Source organism: Dromaius novaehollandiae, chromosome 1 (genome assembly GCF_036370855.1).
Source record: "Dromaius novaehollandiae isolate bDroNov1 chromosome 1, bDroNov1.hap1, whole genome shotgun sequence".
Lineage (NCBI taxonomy): Eukaryota > Metazoa > Chordata > Aves > Casuariiformes > Dromaiidae > Dromaius > Dromaius novaehollandiae.
The window spans coordinates 68,242,128-68,262,765 of record NC_088098.1 but is presented as its reverse complement, the minus strand read 5'-3'; the positions used below and the strand labels follow the sequence as shown (position 1 = coordinate 68,262,765).

The 20,638-nt window shown below is 39.2% G+C and overlaps 1 protein-coding gene across 3 annotated transcripts in view; it reads right to left on the bottom strand.

Annotated features, from left to right (window-relative positions):
• Positions 1-20,638, bottom strand: part of PIK3C2G (phosphatidylinositol-4-phosphate 3-kinase catalytic subunit type 2 gamma) — a 216,761-nt gene that overhangs the window by 79,704 nt on the left and 116,419 nt on the right. For all 3 annotated transcript variants that reach the window (XM_064515654.1, XM_064515657.1, XM_026107827.2), the window contains 4 exons: positions 7,480-7,660; positions 5,982-6,089; positions 3,595-3,687; positions 1,252-1,381 (listed from right to left, as the gene is read on the bottom strand). In XM_064515654.1, the coding sequence (XP_064371724.1) occupies positions 1,252-1,381; positions 3,595-3,687; positions 5,982-6,089; positions 7,480-7,660 (512 nt within the window). The remainder of the gene's footprint in view (positions 1-1,251; positions 1,382-3,594; positions 3,688-5,981; positions 6,090-7,479; positions 7,661-20,638) is intronic.

Below are 20,638 nucleotides of genomic sequence, written 5' to 3'. Positions count from 1 at the left end.
AAAGACCTGGGTATACAAGTGTACCTGAGCACAACTGTCCTGTATGACCATAAGCACACAACTTAATCATTTTACCCTTAATCACTAAATATAAATCCAATATATTAAAATTTCTTTGAGTCATATGGAAAGACATCATGAGGAAAACCTGTCAGAAGTTGAGAGGTTTTCTGCTGTTTTGGTGCTGAAAACAAGAGTCTGTCAGACTGAAAATAGAATTTGCAGATGTTCCCTGTATCTTTCTTAGCAAAAATCAAATTAAGTCTTAGTATATCAGAGAGACTGTAATACTATGTTCAGAAATAATATTCTTGTGTTATTTGCCTTTGAAGCAGAAGCCTTCAGGCTTTGACTCCCAGCTCTACAAAGAAAGGAGGAGTCTGTTCCAGGCTGCATTAACTACCTGTCATGTGCATGAACCCATCTATCCTTCCTCCTACCTCCTTTGGATCTCTTATCCTCTCATTTTCTCTGCTTCGTGGCTCAGAAACCAATAGATACCTTTTTTTTCTGTTTTTCTTTTCTTTTTTTTTTTTTGGTACTTTTTTGTGCAGCAGGTAATTTGGATACATCAGTCTTCCATTTGTGCTAGAATTATTTTCAGTAAAAGATTTGGAGAGTCAGTAAAAAAAAAGGTGAGCTTATTGCTGTCAGTAAATTTCTTTAGCAAGCAATTGGCATCCCTGCTATAGCTTTGTTAGAACAACCATAAAAGAAAGAAATAAAGCTTTCAGATGAGTCAGGCCTGCCCTTAGCAGCATAATTCACAAGAGTAAAATTTCAAAATCAACACTGCAAAGTTGTCATCACTTGTCTACAGGTATTTTCTGTAGCCACATGTATCTAGGTTCATTTAAGCACCTAAATGGGATCACACTGGATTACAAACTTCAGTAGCTATGGCTGCTTTTCTCCAAAGCTCTTCTTTTGATGTGTGAAGCTACTTTTAAAAGTCTGACGCAAGGTAAGGAGGTTGAGACTTTTGGAAAATACTAGCCTAGGGTGCTACATAATTCAGTGAGTTTGGTTGTACTTCTTCTGGACAGAAAGAATGAATAAACAACATGAACTTTCATGCAAATGTAGAATTGAGGGCCCAAAGAACTGAAGTTCTGAGCATTCTTTTTGCTTTAAGGGGGAAGATAAATAAGATATCCATGAAAATAAAGGCTGAAGGGAAGATTTTTGCAAACCATTGTTTACTTGAACATGAACAATGTAATACAGGTAACCTTTTTAATCTACACTGACCTTGGCCTTTTCCTGTAGATAAACATCTATAAATGATCATTTGCATATCCAGTCCCTCTTGGAGCCAAATGCTGTCCATCACTCGAATTATCTGCAGAACTAGCATATCCTGACGTAGATCATCCCCCATCTGTGAAAATTGCACAAGAAATCCAAGTTTCTCCTTGAATCCTGCACAGAGATAACTTCCTATTTCATTTGGATTTTTTCCCACGCCAAAATAGCTACATTCGTTTTACAGTAAATCCCTCCTGTTTTTCTTCAAAGTTGCTACTTATCTTTCTGTGTCAGGAAGAGGACAGAATAGATGGCACACATAGGCAGCAAGAGTTTTGGCAGCCATAGAAATGGTAACAAACGATCCCTGATTAACTGCAGCCTTTCTGCTTATTACTCCTATGTAATTATTAGAGTTTGAAAATTTAATCCAGAGGTAGAATCCTAATTTAGTTACATTTTAAAGTGTACCTAATGCTAGATCCCTCTTCACAAATGACAGCGTTTTGCCTAACATTAAGCCTCACAACTTCGTGTTTGCAGCAGGCTGAAGGGGAATCTTACCATGAATTTATATTTTATCCATGACATGATTCATATTCAGTTTCAAACAGTCATGCAGTGCTGACTGCTCTCCCTGTGGAGTCAGTTAAACAATAATCTTAGCGAAATCAGGCTTTAATTGCAGGCACAAGACGTAATGAAGAGATTATTTTCAACCATGGCTGGGTAAATGGCCTGTGAAAACAAAAGTCCTGCTTTTTTGTGTCTCTCCCTTCCCCCCCCCCCCCCCCAAACATACGTGGCTTTTGCTGGTGTTTTTAAATTTTCCTTCACAAAGTCCTTCATTAATTTCTTTCTTTTAGTTACGCTAAAGTGCTTTGTTCTTTTATTATATTCTTTTTACACAAGTATTCCAGGCAGCAGACATTTACTACCATTAAATGAGTACTTGAGGGGACATAAACTCATCTCTTAAAAAAATAAAATTCAAATCCTTTTTTTTTTCCATTTAGAACTAATCTTGACTCCAATTAATTCTTCTCAGTACCTAGCCTTAGAAAAATTTACTTCTCTCCACAAAACTTCTCCTTCCCTCACACATACAGTTAGCAGACAATTTAATACAATATCAGTGCTTATCATTTTACATACGCTTTATCCACCATGAACAAGCAATTGAACTATAATATGAGTAATGGATGCCTTAGTCTTAACACAAGGGCTTGCTCATAGGAGAAGGTGATGGCACCTCTGCAACACTCCTACAACAATTAGACAGTTGGCTGTTCTTGAACAGTGCTGGGCAGGGAAGAACTGTCTAGGTAGAGCTATCGCTAGTGTTTAAATGCTCTGTGGTCAAGCATTTACTAAAATATGTAGGAACTTGCTTATTTGACTTATTGATTCCCAGGTGAAATAGTATAAGAAGCATCTTTCTAAATGTTCAAAAAAATTAACATGTAAGCCTTCCCCTAGCATACCTGGAGGGCATACTTCTGTTCCTGAGAATCAGAGCTGCTCTAAGGGTCAATTTCATTCAGGATAGCCTAGAAATCATTTTTTTAAAATCAGTTTTCAGGCTTCTGATTTGGAGCATGACACACCAGAAGAGGTAGGAACAATGTCTTTACCTGGCAACACTGACCATTTTGCACCCATAACCCATTTTATTATTTTCAGTGCTCTTCATCTAAAAATAGTATCCACTGTTCTGGAGGACTTTTGCTCCTCTTCTTTTGAAAGAGAAGTAAAGTTAGATTAAATGCACTGTTTTTTGCACATGGATGCAGCACTATCCTGCACTCTGAAGCTTTGAAGGTGATGAGTGGAAAATAAACCAGAGAAACTCTGAGTCAGTTCCTCCAACTGACTGAACGGAGGTGAGTAGATGGGTAAAGCTCCTCTGCATCCTCTCTCTGCAGGTGAAGTTAGATTCTCTCTAGCAAATGTGATCATTTGACCTGTTAGACATGTATGGACAAGGCTACTGGATTCAGTCATTCTGAACAATCCTTTCTCTGGGACTTGTCTCTGAGGTCAGTAAAAAAACTGGCAAATAAACTAGGTTTAAAATACAAACTTGATGTTTTATGCTGGTTGTCTGCACTAAGAATCTTTTTTCCCAAGAAGCCATTTGTTTCTCTACCAATCAAAATGTTGAATGCTTCAGTGTATTTCCTCAGCATATTCCATTAAAAGTTCTGGTATCAAAAAGGACTATGAAAAGTGAACAACAGAGCCAAACCGAACATTCTCAAGCACAAGGACTGAAATCTAGCTTGGATGAATTTCAAATCAACATTTTGCATATAAAATGAACTGAGGGTTAAAGGAGTAACTTACCTTGAAAATAATATTGATGTTTCCACTTGGAACGTTAGCATTGATGAAGGAGATTTTTAGTGGGAAGGCATTGGATGTAAAATATGAACATGACTTCAGGGTAAAAAAAAGCAAGAGAGAAGAAAAGTGTCATATACACAAAACAGCAGGCTAATATAGTGGAACGTTCCTCCAAAAGAGGAACCATCTTTAAGTATTGCTCAGTAGCACTGATAATAAAAATAAACAGTTTTTGATATTATTGGTTTATTGGCTCTCCAGTTGTATCAGACAAATAAGAAACTCTTTTCCCCCCGACAACATACCTCGCTCAATAATCAGATTAGATGAATGGATATTTTCCCTAATGACTGTTTTTCATTTTTACCCAGGCCTATTAATGCTAAACTTTGGCTGGGGCTGGGCTATTGGGTGGACAAAAGTATCTAAGACTGATCTAATGAGAATCTGCAAAGCATTGAAAAGCCTTTTGTCCTATTTTTTTTCTGCAAAAGAATTGTCTGATCCTATAATCCTTATGGAAGAAAATAACTTGCTAATTTCAGTGCTCACCTACATCTGGCTGAGGATGCAGGAAATTCTGAAAATCACCATCTATTTTATGTGGAATTTATCTTAATTGAACCTAAACTGTGACCCTCATACCCTATAGCTCCTTCCACCCAAAGATATCGAAGGGCTTAAAAAGCATTAATGAGCTAAGCATTGCAAATCCTGTGTAAGTTAGGTTAGTATTATTATCATCATTATAAAAAGGGGGAAAAAAACCCCCAAAGACAATGGTAAATTAATAGCCAGGTTTCTCGAAATAATGAGCACCCCACAGCAGCTACTGCTGTCATTACTGTGTTGAGTGCAATGGGTGATAATTTGAACAAAAGCGCTACTAGACACAGCTGTCTCTTGCTTTTCATCCAAATATCTCAAAGCATGGTACAAGCACTCAAATATTGTCTCAGCCACCATACCTCTGTAATATACAATGGCTATTATTGACGATGAACAGCTGACCTCTATGGAATTTTGCCAATTGAATGCTTGAATAAGTGTTTGAAAGGGTACTGTAAGATATTGCATTAGTGACGGAGCTGGGAACAGTCCTTACTACTGGTGGCATCAATAGGTGATACTGAAATAAATTATATTTAGGTTATTATAAGCACTTCAAAAATGATAGTTCGCGTGATTATACCTTCATACAGTTCAGTCAAGAAGCTGCCTATATTTATAGCATGATAATGGCTTATAATAATATATGAAAAATGAAAAAAAAAATCTCTCTTCAGTTACTTAAAGATTTTGTATCAGTGTAGCCAAGCTGGTGCAGTATAAATAGCATGACTGCATATAGAGAGATACCTTCCCATTAGTCATTATTTCCAAAAAGCCTAAAAGCAATGAGAAACAGCAAGCTTCAATTTCTTCAGACTTATATCATCCACAATTGGCCCAAACCTCTGGGGTGCTAGAAGACCTCTGTTCTCAGAGACATCAAGGCTGAATAGTAATTATTTGGAGAATCACAGGTCAAAGAGAACTGAAGGGATCAGCACCTCTTAGAATCAGGTCTACTAAGGATAATGAGCCAGAGAGCAAAATTAGAACACAAATTGCTGTAATTAGATAGCTAAAACTGATAATACGTATGGATCTGCAGGCTTGTTTTTTTCTTGCTGCTGGATACCTTTTCCTTCTCCAGAACTGAAGCAGCTTTTCCCTGGCATGATGTTATTTATGAAAGCACTTCTAAACAATGAATAACTGAGTCTTAGTACTGTGGTCAAAATAAAGGCAAATAACATTAAATAGCATTAATATTTCCTTTACTTAGAAATCATTTTTAATGGGTTGTAGACATATGTGACTCTTACTGTGAATATTTAACATTCTAGCAATACTCAGTTGTGTGCCTAGTCTCATCTCAACAGAAAAAGAATGAGCTCTAGACCTTTAGCTGCTTCCACCCTTGACAGAGGAGACTCCTGGATGAGAAAAAACTATCAGGAGCTACAGGGGCAGGATGGTAACCAGGCCTCAGCTCCAGGAGCCAGGTACCCTTGCCCATCCCAAAGGCACAGCGGGGCCAGCTAAGCTGCAAGCAGGCTACCCAGAATTTGAAATCTGTGCTGCTGATGCTGCCTAAGGCGAGACATGCCTGCTACCCCCACCCTAGCAGTCCCCTTCGCCCCTGCCTCCAATGAAAGCCCTCAGTTTCAGGGCAGATAGGCTGAATATCAGTTTATCAGATGACTCACACTTAATACCAATCTGTAAGGAGATACTCAGAAATGAAAATTGCAGGATTAGATCCCAGTCCATGCAGCTGTTCACTCCCTCTTCCCTTTTATACTAAAAATAATGCAACCCATTGAATAAGGTAGACTTACATCTGCCTCTATGCCTTGCACAACAAGTGCAGGATTCAGGGGAAGTCGACAAACTTTTACCTCCTGGAAGAACTGCTGAAGTCTGTTGAGTTCCATCTTTAGCACCTCCTGCAACACATTAATCATTAAGTCAATGTGAAAGAACATAACAGTAGTTTTTAAGCCGTTCACTGCCTGGCTATATTTTAATCAAAAAACACCATTTCTGGAGATCGTAGCATCCATGTAACCTTATAACAGCTAATGAGGTCACATGGAGGTTCAGTTATAGAGAATAAGAACAGAGATTTTACTCCACATTAATCCTTTTGCTGCCTAGATGCTCTACCAGTTCATGCTGTCATGTAGGTTCAGATTTGATATTCTTCATTAGGGGCTTATTATTATTGCACCTGCTCTGCTGTGTCTCATGTCTTTTTTGCCTTTCTCGATGACTTTATAATTTGTGGTCTGCTGCCTCAGCACTGCACTCTCCCTCACCTAACTGTAGGTCTGTTAACAGTAAGGTCTGGGAGTTTCTCAGTATCCCAGTAACTACAGCCTTGAGATTAATCTCTAAGGTCTAAATTATGCATCGGTAACATATAATGTGGCATTACTACTTCTTTTTCTTATGATGGATCTTACCTTTGGCTAATTTTTTTGTGTCTTTTTATTTCCATATTTGTTTTGCTGCTCTCAGTAGCAATACTGAGAGTCTTCTGAAACACCTTCCAAAAACCTTTGAATCTTTAACAAGGCAAAAAGAATTCATGATAACTTTCATAATAACCAGCAGTGACAGGTCTTATTTTTATTTGGCTTCTTGGTCTGCCCGACAGAGATCTCAGCAAGGATCAGTTTTACACATCAGGTAAATAGCAACAACAGCTGTCTTGCAAACTTAATAGATTTGAACTTGAAATGTGTCCATGCTGTATAAAAACCACACCCATTGGAGAAGAAGGCTAAAAGCTTTCTACTGCCAGGAATGCATCTCTGCAGATATGTGTACAGTATTAACTGCTGAATGCTACATTTGAGACATTAAATACACTCAACTTTGGTTAGCTTTCTTGGGAAGTGAGGATATTCAGTGTGTCAATGAAAACTCTTAGCCTCCCTCAAAGCTTTCAAGAAATGCTGCACTTCTACAAGGCACCAGATATTTTGGAATGGGGCTTTGAATATAAGCATTCCTTTCAGTAAAAAGTTAACCAGCTTTGTAGCCACTATTTCTGACCATCCTGAGGTCTGGCTGAGAAACCATGGATGAAGGAATTTAAATGGGTTAAAAAATGTGTTGGTCTCAAGGGCTATAGTAGTAAGATTTGGCCCTATTGAACCATGTGTTTTACATGTTTGCAGAACAGCATAACATTTTAAAAATAGTAGTCAAATGTTGGGTTTACTTATGCAAAGGGCATTATAGGGAAGATGTGTCACCTTGGAAAAATTAAAATTACCTGAACAGACGTAGATAGAAAGGGAGGTATTAAAAAGAATATTTTTAACAAACCTTTCTTTGGGGGTCACTGGCAGTTTTTACTTTTTCAGCAATGTCTTCCAGAATTCTGATTAGTTTTCTTTCCTTAGCAAACTCATTGTTCAGGGTTTCTCCAGCACAGAATTGGAGAGCAGCCAGTAGTTTCTGATACCAGATTTTGAAATGAGCTTCATTCTGGGCATTTTTCAATAGCCTGAAGGGAAGAGGGGGAAAAAAAATATGTGTATCTAAAACTGATTTTTATTTTAAACCATCTCTAGCTGAAACAATAAATGCACTCCAGACTAATCTGTATTTGGTGACTTTGGGCAGTTTAACAGCAGAGAATGAAAAAAAAATGTTGTTTATTTGTTGGCAGTACTCAAGTTCCATTTGATAACTAATGAGATTGCAAGTGTGTTGAATCAATAGGAGCCTGCCATTTCTTATTGTGGTTCACAGCACAGCTCCTACATTGCTTCTTATTTCTTCAAAAAAAAAGTCTAAGAAGGGAAAGTAAGTTGTATTTTTTGGAGTCTAACCTTAAATATATACAGACACATCCATTCTCCTCCTTTGCCAGTATGTTTACACAGTCAAGCACATCTTTCAGCCAGAAAGTGCATTTAAAGACCATTTTGGTCTCAGGAATATCATCAATTCCATAAGCTTTCACTATTTTAAGTTCAGGAGACATTTTTGAAATTGGCAATACTGCTAAAATGAGTGAAATGAGCCTACTTTTTTCCTTTCTTTATTGATAGGCGTTGGTCTAGAGCAAAAACTCAGCTTTTAGTTCTACTGAAATTTGTAAAAGCTTTGGGACTGGAATTATTATCAACATAAGAGTCAGATATGAGAACATAGACACATACCTGTTTTTTCACATTTACCTTATTATCTTCGCTAAGTATAAGTCCATTTGAGCAGGAAAAGAGCTGTGGATTTTAGGTTTTGCTTAGCTAATCGAACTGACCACTGGGAATTTTTTTTCATTACTGAGGGCCAAAGCTTTTGTACACTTTTGACTTACTTTTGTGAGTGTAGATAGAATCACCAGCTTTATATTGCTATTATCTTTCTGATCATCTCCTGCAATTTCCCTCTCTCTTAAGTACTGATGGACTGCTCTTAGCTTTTTTCCCACCCTCCTTCCCCACAACTTCATTCCTAAGAACATCCCAAACCTTAGATTCCTCATAAATGTCTGAATCTTAAGGAAGTTCCCCTTACCTCATGAGGCTACCAGCAAATAATGCTAGTTTTCACAGGACAGAAATGAGAGACGTTGTTGACTTTCAAGGATCAGAGGCAACAACATCTATAGCTTACGTCAAGCAAAAGATGTATCAAGCACAGCTATTTAAAGGTGAGAAATTGTAATTCCAATAGACACTTCAACCCTTTCAGATCATAACTGAGGCATTATAATATTGCTACCACAACCCATACATCTTTTGGTGATGGGGGGTTCCTGTCATCTTTTATAAGGCAATGATCTTTCGGGGTCCTCTTTTGTTATATGATTCAATACAGAATAGTGTCACCTACTGGTTTTTGAAAAATCTTTCTAGTAACATAAAAACTCATCCATGGATTTATAAGTACTGCAAATCTTGAAAGAATGTGTGGTGTTTCTATCAGAAATGCCTAGACATGAAATGGAAGAGATATGAGAAGTTTATCATCAGCACTTTCTGGCGGAGATTGAAATGACACTTCTTTCTCTGGTCTAGTAAAAATAAATAATTACTCTTTGGATTGAAAAGAAATACAAATTGCCAGTGCAGTGCCCAGTGGAAGGCAAGCCTCAGCATACAGAGACAGCTATATTCTTTTACTGAGCCCTCCACAGACAGTGAGAATAGCTAAGAGCACATGCCTGTACAGCGATTGCTAAACTAATCCTTCTAGATTTTAAGCACAGTTAGTCGTAGACACCACAGGACAGGATTCAGCTGCTTAAATGCAGATATCAAGTACCATTTTAGCTGTCCTAGGAAATCCCAGCTGGCCTCCAGCTGCTGCCTCAGGCACAGGTCCACCAGAGGTCCTATCTCATACCTGCTAATCCCATGCAGATGCCTCAGGCATCCTGTACTGTCTAAAATGGCCTATGTTTAGGCTACTGAATCCCTCTCTGCAATGGCCTTTTAGTTTGTTTGTAAGCAGGGTGATTTAAAACAAAAATAAACACTTTCCATTTGAACAGCAAGTAAGAAACAGCCTTGGTGACCATTTTTTAAAATAAAGCATTACTGGCACAGTTCAAACTCTCTCACGGGCAGGATTTTTTGTCTACAGAAGGAGAGCCCACTCAGCCTCAGCCCAGCCAAATAGCTTGCATTTGCCTTGGAGTACAGGCAGAATTAACTTGTACATTTCTGCCCCACACAGGTAAGTGCAGACACACTTATGAAGAGACTGCATCACTGTGATCTTTATTCTGAACTGGCCACAAGAGCGCAGGTTACGTTGGTGCAGAATCTTCTGTATGCACTTCCACTTGCCTTGGAATCAGTTCCCGAACATCTAAATCATAGTCATTCACCTGGTCCATTTTTAATGGTACGTGTTTAAAGAATCCATGGAGACAACCTTTTCCTGTCTCAGATGCCCCTTTGTTCCTCTCAGGTATACAGAACACTAAAACAATTTTTATTTCCCTAAGATGAAAGACTTAGATTTCTCATGCAGGAAAGCAAAGCAGTAAAAGCAAAATGTTTTCCTAATTTAAACACAGATATTTCCTCCATTAGGCAGATCAACCTAGCTGATCCATTTTTAGACAATACGTATGGCTAAGTATCCACCTAAAATAAGCTTGTATAAACGTTAGTGTAGATATATACTTTACAAATATTTCTTTTAACCTGAAAAAGGATTATGGGGCAGATGCGGGTAGATTGTGCTTAAGGTGTACATGAGGACAGAGGATGGACAGAGTCTGAATCCTCTTAGATATACTTCTTGAGCCCAAGCCATGAGGGAATTTGAAGCAGTCATCATGCTCTCGCCTATAACATCTATATCCCCGACAGCTGCAGCCCAGCACACACTCCACAGTCTTACACTACATAGCAGCTTTTGATAGTGCTTGTGCTGCCTCAGCAACCCCATGAGAGATTGTTTGTCTTGGTGCTCTGCAGACAAAATGCATCCAGCAAATGCAGTATGCACGGTGCAACTTCCTTCTGCCTACCCATCAGGGTAGGTACGCTTTTAAAAGCCACACTGTAGAGCTAATTTTCAAAATGCTTGGGGTTAACTGGCTCTGTCTTTTATCTTCATTTTAAAAAAGAAGTCCCAAGGAGATACAAAAGCCAGCTTTTAATGTGATGACTCATTTTAGGCTTTGCTGAAATGTTTAGTCAACAAATGAACAAATATGCAGTTGTAAATCTGTCTTCCCAGTAGCCTGGCCCACACATTTTCACCCTGCCATTGGTGAGATTCCAGCAGAGAGAGGAGCATCTGCAACTTCTGAGATTGCAGGATGGAGAAATATTCAAGACACTAATGAAATTTTCAAGTTAGGCCTGGACAGCCAGCTGTGACAGAAGATGACTAAATTGGAATGATTTAAAATTCACCACTGCCAATAGGGGAACATGTGCTAGCTTTCTTCTGACAGTTTTCACAGGATTCTGCAAGACAGAACTCAATACAGAAGCCTGCTTTATACCAGGCCTAGACATAGCATCTTGCTATTAATAACACAGAGACTTTCTCACTTTTCATGAGTCTAACTTGGAACAAGGGCCCTTATTCTCAGCAAGAGATGTACTGTCCAAAGGCCACATTTTGGGAATTAACACAATGGAGCTGGATACAGAAGAATGCTGATGTGAAATTTAGTAATAAAGCAAACTAGACCACCTCTGCCTGATGGTAGTCAGCGCACCCAAGTCAGATTCTGAGGTGGCTTGAGAGATGTCTTCTTCCTTCTGCAAGCAGCTGTTTCTTTTGCCTTTCTGCATACACTCCATAACTGCAAAGTGCCTCAAACCCCATTTTCTGGCACCTGCAGCTGCAAAAGTGTGCACGTATGTTCTTTGGGAAAAGTAAGGCAAGTGTGCTAGATTTTGCCACAGGGCAGAAGGGAAGGTGGGACTGGATCAGGCTAAATTGGCTATTGCTTCAGAGGAGGAGAAACAGTGCTAAAACCAGCTGCTATGGAGAAAAGGGAAATGAAAAAAATGAGGGAGGAAAGGAATAAAATGTGATGGATCTCGGTATCAAAACAAGTTAGCTGGCCGCCTTCTCCTGATGCTGTGACGTGGAGAGAGGGAAGGCTGGTGATCTGAAGGCCTTGCAGCAGGCAGTCTGCTCTCTGCATTGAACTCTGGCAGACAAGTGAGAGAGGGAGGCTGCTCAGGCAACTCTGTTGCTTGAATGTCTGTTTCTTGTCTCACTTTAGAAAGGGAAGCAGGGCGAACCAGAGAATCATTCCTGATATGACAGTATAGCCAACTGGACCGCACTGTAGTAGAAGTCATCCCCCCCCCCAGAAAAAAGCCAGGCTTCCCTAGGATCCTATTGCAGGTTTTACTCCCTGCCTGCTGTGAATAAGTGAATTACAATTTGACTGGATTACTTACATGTGACGACAAAGTCAGACTACTGACTGTAGTTAACTCATGTTTCTGAGTGGTGTCTGGTATTTATTACACAAATGCTGTGCCTACCAGCACACACACTGTGCACGCTTTGCTCAAGGTTTTTTCCCAATCTTGCAATTTGAATGCAGAGACACACCATGAAAATGAAGTGCCTTAGGGCCTCAAGGTGAGCTCTGAAGCCCTTACTGTCATTGGTCAGCATGTGATAAATGTGACCAAGGAAGTCAATATGCTTTGTTGTGAATATGTATTTTATGCTTGTCTTCTGTTCTGTTAAACTGGAGGCAGGAAGAGCCACAGAAAGAGAGCACATTAGTACAGGACTAACGCTTATTATAGCAATAGCTGTTTTCAAATGTTTCTCTACTGCCCTTGCTATCAGACAAAGGTTAGCACACAAACCACAGTTCTCTGCAGCTGCAGAGCTTCCACACCTAAGGTTGCCATCCATCTTGATTTTCATCAAACATCCTGTAACACTCATAAAGCGGCCCTTACAGCACCACAGGGCTATGACACATGACTGGAACATATGAAAGAGAAAGATCTGATTTTCAAATGCTTGAAGAAAACATTTTAGAAAGGAAGAATGTAAATGGGAGAGTAGGTGGGGGGGGGGCAGTTCACCAGGGGGTTGAGCTCGGGCTCTGCATGTTCTTAAACCTCATTGCAAGTTACTCACAGACAGAAGGATAAGTGATGTGATAAACAAGTGCAGCTGAAGTTTCAAACCTCCATCTAGCCTGTGAAAGGCCATTAGGATGAGCACACTATTGTTGCTGCTAATTACTCAGTTGCAAGGAAAATCTTGCTGAGTTTTCTCTCTCATCCCCCCCAAGGTTACATTACACAAAGTTTTTAATTCCCTGCCAGTGAAAACAGGAGTAATCCTTTTGATAGATATCAGCACAGCAAGTACTGCATAGACACTGTGAACTCCAAAGAATGCCAAATACTTTTAACATGTACTCTTGGTCCTCCATCCCATGTGGCCAGGACTGCCCTACTCCTCTGCAGAATACAGGTAAGTCTGCAGAGCTCATCTTGTCCACTTGTTAGCTGCTCTTCTCAGCTGCTCCTCTTCTTCCTCTTTAGACACAGGCAAAGCCTAAGACAGCAGAATGCCACAGTGGCAAAAGAGTCCCAGAAAGGAGTGACCATGGCTTTTGTGACTACTTCACCAGTGCCTAGGATAGATGAATGAACTTGCTGATGCTCCCAGTAAAGCATCTGCGAGCTGGCAGCTATTGCTTCAAAGAACAGAAAGGAATGCTTGCACTTGGTGCAACAATCTCTGTTCCCAGCCTCCTTCACAGAGGCAGTGACACGAGCACCCTTCACTAGGCAGCAAAATTCAAATTCATCTACACTTCTGGAAAGCCTTAGGGTGGTCCTGTTCTCATCATCCTTTGTTATTCCACAGAAATATATAGGCTATCGCCATCAGCTTCCTTTAAAAAGCAGATACAGAATAATACCTCCTTTCTAGCACTAACTCCAAATTCTAAAAAAAAATTTGATTTGTGAACTACAGGTCAGAAACAAAAACACAGAAAACAATAGCACCATTCTGTGTACAATCATTGAGACATGGCAATCCACAAAGCGACAGAAATAAAAACAAACAAACAACTAAGAATCATAAAATGCCTATTGTTATTGGGATTAACACATTTTCTTCAGGAGGTAATGGGGAGCAAAGTCAAATAGGTAAGATTAGGTAGGAGAGTTAATGTACAACTAAGGCAGAAGGAACATAACAACTCTCTCCAGTAGACTGTAGCACCAGGCATTTTCCATAACTTTACAGAAATGCAATGAGAGGTCATCCATTTGACTGGAAGGGCTAAGATTCAACTCTCACACTTCTTTTCTTCAAGTGAATACAAAGCCAGCAGAAAGGGAGAGAATTGCAAGAGAAATGGTAGAATTTGAGCTCATCTGGAGATCTTCCTTTCACTTCCAGAAAATGAAGAGAACGAAAGTCTGCATTTCTTGAGGTGACTGAGTACAGTGTGGAACAATATTTTATCTGAATCTTTCTAACCAAGTAAATCTCTAGGATGGGAAAGTAGCATCTGTTCAGTACCTTGCAGCACCTGCCCCCTTTTGGCTCTTCACATCTGGCACACAAGAAAACTGCAAACCAGTTTCACCTGCTGGTTCTCACGTAGCAGATCTGCATTTACATACTCTTTTTTCAAAGCATTACTCTTGAACAAAAAATACCTCAGCTTAAAATGAAAATTTGTTTTAGAAAAGCACATTTGTTTTTGTTTTTCTAATCCATCCATTTGTTATTTTACAACTTAGAATAGATGTCAACATATTTTACAACTTAGAATAGAGGTCTAACACGTCAGTCTACCTTAGACAACAGCAAATTGTTGCAGAATTATAAAACATGTTATCTGGGCTTGAGAAACACAACATTTATACAGGAGTCAAGGGAATAGTTACCTTTATTTGCTAATCTTCTCTCAAAGATCTTTAAGAACTAGATAACACAATTTGCATCTAGACAAATCACTTGATCCAGAAAATTCAATTGACCAAATTCCCCCCATCCCTGCCGAAAGCCTTAACTGTACATTGCATGTCCTGCTGACTCTGAAAATTAGTAAATCACTGAAAACAAATGCTATGCTATGTGAGTAGGTTGCCAAACCATTGCAAAGCTAAGGTTGCCTGGCAGCATAATGTTTTAGTTGATGCATAATATAGCTGCATACGCTGCTATATTAACAAAACGTTAATTATACGCTGCTGTATTAACAAAATAAACTCCAGATAAAACTATTTTGGTCTGGAGGATAAAGAGCATTTTCCTTGATGAATTGTATAAAGATGAACTGTATAAAGAATTACTAGAAGAGTATAATTGTGCACAGGTACCTCTAGCACTATCAGATAGAAGACGCTACCCAGCATCTAAGCAAGGACTGATCACCCTCAGACCATATCTTCTGCAATTTATTGAATGGGCATATTAATGTGGACATAAGTGCTACAAGGAATCCTTTAGTAAAAGAAAGTGCTTAATCTGTCTCCTTCTGCTCCAGGTAGTCAAAAAAAGACTTGTTAGGAAGTCAGGCTCTTTCTAGTCTGCTCCTTCTGTACTGGCTGGGGACCACAAGCAGCAGAAGATGGTATTTTAGTAACACACTACCACAAACAAAAAGCACCTGCAGCAGGACACCGCTGTAAGACATGAAGATGCGTGGTTGTTCCCCACAGCATCTGTATGCAACAGTGGGGATCTTGGAGGACCTCAGAATCTGTGAGTGAAGGTTCAAATTCTGCCAAAATCCCACTCTAATAAAGTGTCAATCCAAAGCTCCACAAGTGAAACTCCTTCAGCCTGAAGTGTCATTAATGCAGATAGTTACTTTCTTACGCTCAGGTTTGTAACTGTAAGTCCAAGTGCCCTGTACTTTTAACAGCTGAAGTACCGGTGCCTCGGTAAAGAGAACCAAAGAGAATGATGGACTCGCTCTCCAAAAACTGTATTCAGAATATGAAAATGTCCCTAACGAATGCATTACACTTAGTAATGTATGAAAGTTCCCAATAGGGCAATATTATTTCACATGCAATGAGAAGTATGGCATTCAAGTGTGGCACTGATTTTGAGATGTCTGGCTCCATTTTTGCCAATGCTGTCCACATGTACATCCCTGTCTGTACTTGTTTCAAAATTACAGATTTTCTACTCAGAGCAAATGCCACATTATCATCAGAATGTCATGCAATATCTTCTCCACACCAGAATCAGCAAGCCTGAGAATTACAAAACACATATCTTTGTAATAGCTTAGAGTAAATTTGTGACACAGGAACTGAAATGAGCCATTCAATCCATGCATATCAGAAATTGTTGTCTTCTTCCTAGTGGGTAACTACATTGGAAGCTTGCAATGAACAGGATTAAAGGGGATAAACACAACTAAAATAGGGAGGCCCAACGGCTTTAATGGGATGATGTCTAAATATGGCAGCAATTAATTAGATAAAAAAGGTGACTGAGGCAACGCTACTTTCAAATCATATAAATAAAATGCATGACTAATGAAGGTTCAAGCAGGTCCAGTAGAGTTGCAGAAATTTCCACTGTATGTGAAATTAGACCACAGTTATCACAGCAATACAGTGAGGAGAATATGACAAATGTTTTTCTCATCTTCCTATTGCTTGGGTAGTTCATGTCTACCAAAATGGTTTTGGATAGCTTCTATAGCTTTCCATTAGCTTCACAGCTGGAACAAAAAAATCCCTTATGACACTATAAAACAAAATGTATGACACACAACTGAGTCTGTATGGTTCCGCATGTATTGGGCAATCCAGATTTACAGGAAAACTATAAAGAATTAAACCAAAGCACTTTGGTTAACTTCCCTTTAAAATGTTCTACACTTTTCTGTCTCTCTCTCTCTCTTCCTTTCTCTCTCTCTCTCTCTCTCTCTCTCTCTCTTTCTTTTTCCTCTGTCTCTCATACCAATACAGAAGTAGCTTCAGGAAGAAAAGTAAAATTGTCTTGCTATGGGGTCGTTATGGCCTTTGGCTGCTCATATAAGGAGAACTACCAGATTTTATTCACATAACCAGAACAAGACTGTGCTTTATGTATAAACATAAAGCCTTCATACGAATCTTCTTATGATTCATCCTGTGCATGGGGAGGGGGCTATTTTTTTTAGGAGGGAGGAAATAGTAAGAGGGAGCTACCCTATTCTGCAAATATAACAGTATTCAAAACAATTTATTCTGCAGGACAGCAGATCTTGAGATAGGCTGTCACTTTTCCTATGCTCTGTTGCAAGAACTTGCTTTGTTTAGCAATGTCTACAGTCAAAGTTGTTACCTTTCAGATAGAGTTTCTCTCAGATTTGTACAGAAAACATACTCATATGACTATAGCAGAAGAAGGATGGATGAAGTTCAGTACAATCCAAGTCCATGAGGAGTTAACAGTTTTTTAAGACAACATCCCTTCTACCTCTCTCTTGAAGTTTTCTGTAGATACATTATGTTTTAAGTGCAAGTGACACAGGTGCAAGAAGAACTAGCAGCCTGATCCCATGTTACTTCCTGAGGTGTCAGTCTCTCTCTTGATCTTTACTGTCATCTTGACACCACTAGTATAGCTAATGGTCCTGCTTGTCTTTTTTTCCCAGCATCTAACAAAGTGAAACTCTTTCAGATTATGGACTATAAAATAATGGGAAAATATAATGAGCCTTCAGCATGAACTGCTGTAGGTGTTTTAGTAATGATGGCACCTTAATGTAATTATAAGATTGCAAAAATTTCTGTTATAAGTATTCCTCTCATTTCCTATGTAGCATGTTTTCTGTAAAAAGCCAAGTCATCTTTTTCTGGCAATTTGCCATGTAGCATCTCATTAGCGAAGCCTCTGTTCATCTTCAGTAGTAGGACTAATGCTGCAGAACAACAAAGGATGCATTGATCAGAAGGTCAAATTACAGCAAACTGCTACCTCTGTGCATGTGTGTGCAACTTTGACTGTCAAAAGGATAACTTTGAGAGACCCTCCATACCTCAAATAAAATGACATCATGGAGATATACAATCATTTACAAGTCAAAGTAACTAGCAAAACTCATTTATTTGTAGGGAACAGAAGACAGAGGAAATCAAGACTTTTCAGAGGGGGAGTCTCCAGATTCCAAATAAACCTTTCTCATCTCTTCACAATTTTGACTCTTCTAAGGGAGAAAATCTCTTTGGACTGCAGCTCTCCTTATGCGGAAGACTGCTCTGCAGTCTTCCTCAAACAAGTTGGTATCTACCCTCTTCTCACCTAATTGAAACTGAGGAGACTACAATCTCTTTGCAGCTCATTCTTATCATTGGCAGGACAGAAGAACAAGCATTTACATTGTAAAAAACAGTATTTCTGTTATCTTCATATCCCATCTCTCTAGGCCTGTGTTTTCTTTCTTCCTGTCTGTTTTTATTTTTCTTTCTCTTTCCTCTCTATTCATTTTTCCCTTCCCCTTACATATAGCAATACAGGAGAAGCAAGAGTGAGAGTGGAGGAGATACTATCTTTAGATTTCTTTAATACTGACCAGCATCTTCCTTTCTTTTCATCACTTTATTGCCACCAAATATTGGCTTTGTAAAGGAAAAGCGGGAATATGAAGTCAAGCTGATGTATCAGGGACGGCTTTCTGTAAAATACTAGTAAGAGAAAACTTTAAAATTAGCCCACAGGTACTTTCCTAGTTGACAGCTGGCTTAGGTACCATGGAAAATGGTAGAGCTGGAGGGCAGACAGTGTGAAAGTGAGGCATAGACCTATCTGAAATTGGGCTGATGTAGTTTGCAGAGGTTTGCTGAAATTATCTCTCATTTCAGACAGCCTTTTCTCATTTCATTTTCGGGTAGTTTCATCCGGGTTTGAAGGTCCATTCCAACTCTACTGAGACGTATTCAACCATGGGACTAGATCCGCATAAACTTTTGAATAAGCTAGATTCACTTCTAATGAACCGCTAACCAAGAAGGCATTACATCTTGAGCTTTTATCAAGGAAATCTTACTTGACTCTCAGAGGACACAGTGTAGTCTTGGGGTTAAAATTAATAGATTTTAATGTCAAAAGAATGTAAGGCAGAAGTAAGAATGAAACTCTTTCTTGAATCCCTGATTTTGCCTTTCACTTCCTTTATGAACTTAGCAAAATTCTTCAATTTTTATATGCTTTTGTTTTCCTTTTCAAAAGACGAAGGAATTATTTAGCTTCTCACAGGACGTTATGTTTGTTTGTAAGTTGCTCTTATGCCATAGAGGTAAATGCCATGGCAAATAGGTCTCTGTTAATAACATTACTGCTTCCTCCTCATGTGGTACTCATATAGACAGTATTTTTCAGGTGAACAGGAGAAAACAGCAGCCCTGGGCATTTTTTCACACATGAGAAAAGCAAAATTAAGATTTAGTTGTTGTGCTAAACACTTTAGCCCTAGTTCCAATATTCCCAATCACATTTGTGGAAGTATTACTGCGGTAAGCAGATGTCATATTTCCATATGTCCTGAGTCAGGTAAAGACAGGAGCATGCTCCCCAGGGACAGTTACTGCATTGCCAGAATAAATATACATCAGCCATCTGTCACGAAATGCTGCTGGGGCTTTGAAACTCACTGGCTCCCCTGTAGGTATCTTTCCTGCACTACATTTGTGTGTTGCTGCTGTCCTCCTGCTTAGTCTGTGATGGTGCAGCGGTACAGTAGCTTGAGAGGTGGGAAACATACCCCTTCCTCCCCTTCACCACCATTCACATGCTCATTCCCTTTGTATCAGGTGAATACTCAAATTCAGCTACATTTCTGCCATTTCTCCTTAGCTGTTTGCTCTCAGTGAGCAAAAATCTGTGTGTCAAAAATTAATTCTGATAAGTGTCAGGTTTTCTGTCTCTACCAGCAAAGCTATGGCAGTACACATGGGGTTGGAGTCATGGGGGAGCCTTGCCAAGCTATGTGGACTTAGCCACTTCCTGCAAAGTGCTGTTTAAAAAACTCCTGGTGACAAAGCAGAGCAACAGCCAAAGACTTTTTGTGTGTCAGCTTTAAAATGATGCAAGAAATGATACTAAAATGGGCTCTTATTCAAGCGGCTTTCCATTTGAATACCATGACCAAACAACGTAGTTCTGAGTGACGCACAGCACAAGTCACTGGCAATTACAAGAACGGCTACTTAAATTCATTTTGACAAACTGCCCTATCAACAGAAGTGCATGCATGACAACTGTGGGCTGTGCAAGTGACTTAGAAGCTGGCTAAGCAGTGCATACTGGATAATTAAAAGTTTTAATTAATAAAACTGCTTCTCTTGATAGAAATCATCACACACACAACTGAATGACATTATGGAGGAGGTTAAGTAGAAGAATAAATACTAACTTTTAATACTAGTTATGAAGACAGCCCAGACTCAACAGAAAAAATGCTATAGATCAAACTAGAAGTTAGCTGAGCTAGGTAAGCAGAGTTTTATCAGCAGTTGTTATGTCAAGCCCTAGGCAGTGTTGAAATCTTGTGTGCTGTCCAAGCTCCTCTGTGCCACATGCTTACAGCATTGTTATTACAGATAGCAATGCCCTAATTGCAGGACAGAACTCCACTTTCCTCGGTCATGTACAAACAACGTCTTCCCTAAGTTAAAGAATTACAATGTGTTATAGCCCTCATGATGAGGAATTATTCTTTAACTTAAAGCAACATGCCCACAGATTTTGCTCTGGGAGTCCCTGATTCAATCTCCTGTGCATTAGCTGAGATGGCAACTGTCACACTAACACTAATGAGCCCGGTTAATATCAGATCAGTAAATTCAAACTTTTTCAATACATCACATAGTTTTGTGCTAATCCAGGACATTTATACCCATTTAATATCAGCTGACATAACATAATTCCTCATTTAATACTAATTGAAAACTACTGGTTTCCTATTCCAAAGAGCATTTGCTGTCACTTACAACTTATGGTTCTTTATAGAGCTATTATTCAAGTAATATCATCATTAAATATGTTTTCT